At 31.8% G+C, this 1,644-nt stretch overlaps 1 protein-coding gene across 3 annotated transcripts in view; it reads left to right on the top strand.

Annotated features, from left to right (window-relative positions):
• LOC106883385 (peroxisomal 2,4-dienoyl-CoA reductase [(3E)-enoyl-CoA-producing]) overlaps window positions 1–1,644 on the top strand; it is a 51,342-nt gene that overhangs the window by 21,451 nt on the left and 28,247 nt on the right. The window contains exon 1 of one of the 3 annotated variants that reach the window (XM_014934382.2): window positions 1,072–1,224. The exons of the other annotated variants lie outside the window; for them this stretch is intronic. Coding sequence (XP_014789868.1) covers window positions 1,157–1,224 — 68 coding nt within the window. The 5' untranslated portion in view covers window positions 1,072–1,156. Of the gene's footprint in view, window positions 1–1,071; window positions 1,225–1,644 lie in introns of those variants that run through there. 3 annotated transcript variants of the gene reach the window in all.

Genomic DNA, 1,644 nt, shown 5'->3' with positions numbered 1-1,644 from the left:
GTGAGTTCAAATAGTTTTTTTTTTCTCTAAAAAAGACAAAAATATTATAATTTCTTAAAATTATCACCGCTTTTCATCACTTAAAACCATTTTTTTTTTTTGTAACTAATATTTTTTGACAAGGTTTTTACCATAAGATTTCTCTCCTGGAGCTTTTTCATCTGAAGTAAATACTGAACACAAAATAGTTATGAAAACAGGTTAGAAGATAGTCTAAATACCCCTTAGAAAGCGGAGAAAAAAAAAAGAGGCCAGCAAACAGCTACCGGTGTTTGAGACATCGGCTCTTTACCACGAAGCTAAGCGCTCCATGACTTTAAACATAATCTTTGATAAGGATAAATATCTTAAAATGACAAAAATATTCTAATTTGTTAAAGTGATCGCCACACCATCTTTTTATAGCTAATATTTTTTTACTAGATTTTTACCATAAGATTAATCTCATAGAGTTCTTTCGTAAGAACACAACTATTGTCAAGCGAGACAACTCACATTAGGTCCCTTTCGTCAATGCTGTGACTTTTCACTGCTACGTACCGAACAAATCCTGCTACAGGCTATATCGCCGGCTAAGACAACTATTGTATATTTTTCTTTTACAACAGCTGAAATATTTTTTATTCAAAGCCAGTTTTGTGGGTTACTTAGCATTTTTTCGTCACTTAAAGCATTACTTTTTTCGTAGCTTATACCTATTGACGATATTTCCACCAAAAGATTCTTTTCAATGAGTACATTCTTTTAAACCCAATTAATTTATAATTTTCTTTTAAAATAACTGAGATGTTTTAATTCAAAGTCAGTTTTGCCATTTTTAACCTAACTTTTTTTAATAAACCAAATTTGAATTATCTCAAAATGTAGCCGAAGACTGGCCCATCATTGTTAAAGAAAGCCACATTCAGTTTGCATGAGAACTGAATTAGTTATGACGCCTAGAAATGCTCGCGAGGAACTAAAAGCTGGTCTTAAAAATACATTCACCTACTGCCATGGCCCACTGCCATGGGTGAATGACCTTGTACAGAGAGCGAGAGAGAGAGTGTGTGTTTGTGTTTGGTCACGTGTTGAGCACTTTTGATTATAAGTTTGGTTTATCAGGTTTGACCTAGGGCTAAACATTAACAAAAGATATAACCTAGACATTCTAAGCATGGCTGCTAGTGGAGATGAACGAGTTTGTTTGGATTATGAATATTTATACCACCCGGATTTACTCAAGTCAGTATAAATATTAGTGTTTACTAACAGAGAACATTTAATTTCATTTTTGTTACATCATTTTATTTATTGTTCGACTTCTGATATCTATAAATACCTTGTGTAAACAGGGAGGTGCTTTTTTTCCAAATATGATTGATGTGAGCAGAAAAATATAAAGATCTTCACTCGTTAACAAAACAAATATTAAACATAGAAACAAGGAAGTATCAGATGGTCGTGAGATGTGCTAAAAATAACTCTTTCCATAGTAAAACCCATATTCAACAGTATTTATGAACTTGTTTCTCACTGTGATATACGGAATTCTTTTTTTTTAACCTTTTTCTACTACTCAAACGAAAAGTAAATGAATCTACAAATAATTTTATTCATTTTTTTTTTAGCGTAATGGAAAAAGTTTGAAAAAAAAAAGTGCCC

This window comes from Octopus bimaculoides, chromosome 7 (genome assembly GCF_001194135.2).
Source record: "Octopus bimaculoides isolate UCB-OBI-ISO-001 chromosome 7, ASM119413v2, whole genome shotgun sequence".
NCBI classification, from domain to species: Eukaryota; Metazoa; Mollusca; class Cephalopoda; order Octopoda; family Octopodidae; genus Octopus; species Octopus bimaculoides.
This window is presented reverse-complemented; position numbering and strand designations above follow the sequence as displayed.